At 47.8% G+C, this 2,500-nt stretch overlaps 1 protein-coding gene across 1 annotated transcript in view; it reads right to left on the bottom strand.

Annotated features, from left to right (window-relative positions):
• Positions 1 to 1,205: 1,205 nt before the first annotated feature.
• The window catches only part of LOC119582925 (transient-receptor-potential-like protein), a 73,292-nt gene continuing 71,997 nt past the window's right edge, over positions 1,206 to 2,500 (bottom strand). The window contains 1 exon segment of the mRNA XM_037931437.1: positions 1,206 to 1,876. Within this exon segment, the coding sequence (XP_037787365.1) occupies positions 1,206 to 1,876 (671 nt within the window).

Below are 2,500 nucleotides of genomic sequence, written 5' to 3'. Positions count from 1 at the left end.
ATATATCATTTATATATATGTATCTGTATATATTCTGTATTCTCGAATAAAACGTATATGTAAAACTGAAGGCTTCAGTATGCTAAAATCTATTCATCTATCAACAAATATTCTTCGACTGCACCCACGCGGTCGCAGCCGACATGTCAACAATATTGCTGGTGCGACGATGGCGACAGACGCTCCTTTGAATACATCCCCGGCGTCGTACAGACAACCATATACAAACGAGGCAAGTATAACCATCTGCGAAGGAAGAGAGTACACACTACATGGTATATAACCTCTTACGACTGTGTGGATAAAGACCATCTACAAAAGAGCAGATTGCATGCAAAGGAGTAGCGAGCTGTAGTCTCTTGCTAGGAAGGTGATCATAGCCACTGGCCAGTTAGATGATGGGTCTTGTACAAAAGCCAGTCAGAATACGTATCTGGTCGTGTACAAGGGTCAGTTATGAACTCGATCTCGTATGAGAACTAACCCGCTAGCAGGTCTTGTACGAGAATGAGGCAGAAACTGGGTCTTGTACAACCACGAAAAAATCTAATCTCTCTATAGATGAGGGTTATCAGATGACCAACGATGCGTGAACACCTTCATTAGAAAATATGTTCTCGTTAAGAAGACTTAATTCGCCGTCAGTTCAGTAAAAAAGAGAAGAAACTTACCAAACAACTGCAACCAACTTTTTTTGTTTACTATAATTTTTTTTTATATTAATTATAAGCCAAAGTACGAGTGCTAGAGACTACGCCGTATCATCTCGAGATCATCCCAAAGTCAGTGGGTGACGACAGTGGTTTCGCACCCACTCCTGCACCGCGATTCACCTCCCTCTCCTCACCCATCGCATCCTCAGTGCCTCGGCCTAGGCTCTGGCACCCACACTGACACACAGGTCAATCTCGATGGCTGTAGTTGTGAGACCTGCGGGAGTCCAACCCAGTGCGGCCTTCCACAGCCTGTAAGTGTGCGATTACACTCTGGCACTTAAGGATTAAAGCCTATTTTTTAATCGGGGGTTTGACTTCTCCGACGTAACCGTACTTGAGGAAGTCATCCTGTGTCTACGTTTTCTTTGATTGGTTGCCTGACGTCCCCGCCAACACAGGCTCAAGCGCCGCCTGTCATCTCGAAACGCCCGAAAGCACCTGGAACAGGAATATTGTGTGTACCTATGCCCGCGCTCGTGTGCGCATGTCTCACAGCTGTGTGTACATGTGTGTATGTACGCGGTCGGAGTCATTGGGTGGGCGGAGAAGAACCTGGTTGTTGGCACTTGTCTTCGCTGATGAACTGACGGTCTGGGCTCCTCCCTGCGACCGCTGAGTCAGTCCGCAGCTGGAGTTGGACCTCTGGCACGGCGGGGGCGGCCCCGGGCTGGACCTCGGCGAAGGACTTGCGCTCGAGGACGACAACGCCTTAGGGTCCTGCCTCTGGCCCATGGGGTCGCTCAGGGACCCCGAGACCCGGATATGGGTGTAGAGGGGCAGCTGTGACGTGGGCGACTGCGGGGACATGACGGGATTCTGGGAGGTGGAAGGGATAGCCGGCGGGAACGTCGAACTCGAGCTGGGCGGGATGGCCTGGGGCTGGGGCGTCGACGGGCGCCTCTGCTGCTGCTGCTGGGGCGAGGGCGCCGACGGGAAGGGCGGGGCGACCATCTGCGATGTGGGTGTAGTGACGAACTGAGGCGTAGGGTTGGGCGTGGGTGTAGGAGAATAGTACTGCTGCGCTACCGTAGTGGTGGGCGTGAGGGCGCGAGTGAGGGCGTCCCTCAGCATCTCCCGCAACTCGCTCCTCAGACTGCTCACAATCTCCTTCCTCAAGTAGTCCATCTCCTGCGGCGCCAGCAAGCACCCCGTCAGATTCCCTGCAGGAGAGACCAACAGGATGAGTTACACCAATGTGTCCCGGCGCTGAAAGTAACACCCTATACCTCTAAACTTGGCAAAATAACATAAAATATAAACTTACTTGTTCTCCGACGCCACGAAACCATAGCAGATTACTAGTTGTGGCAATCAGACAGGTAATCATACGAAAGAAAAGTTTAGATATGATTGAAATAAAATGCTTATGTGTAGAAGCAAGGAACTGCAGAACGAAGGTTTCTCCTGCTGTTGAAATGTGACCAAATAATGGTAACAAAAAATCAACAGCTTTAATTTCTTTTTTTTCTTGACAATCTCCAAACGGAAAAAAAAAAAAGAAAATGTATAACGCGGGAAAAACAAAAACAAAAACTGTGCAGAGATCATAATTATTTTGAGCTTGTATCCCTCAATACAATAGTCCTGTATGATGCGATGTTTTGTATCTGTCGAGAGAAGCTTTTAAAGAAAAGAAAAGACAAAAAACACTAGATAAAATGTCTCCACAGATAAATACTTGAGATGTTAATGATATACAAACCCCAATTCAACAGCGAAGGAATGTTAGATATCACTTGTATGATATAAATACAATACAGTCATATAATACCATTCAGTATTTC

Source organism: Penaeus monodon, chromosome 16 (assembly GCF_015228065.2).
Source record: "Penaeus monodon isolate SGIC_2016 chromosome 16, NSTDA_Pmon_1, whole genome shotgun sequence".
Classification (NCBI taxonomy): domain Eukaryota; kingdom Metazoa; phylum Arthropoda; class Malacostraca; order Decapoda; family Penaeidae; genus Penaeus; species Penaeus monodon.
Note: the sequence above shows the minus strand (reverse complement) of the source record. Positions and strands in the feature narration are given on the sequence as shown.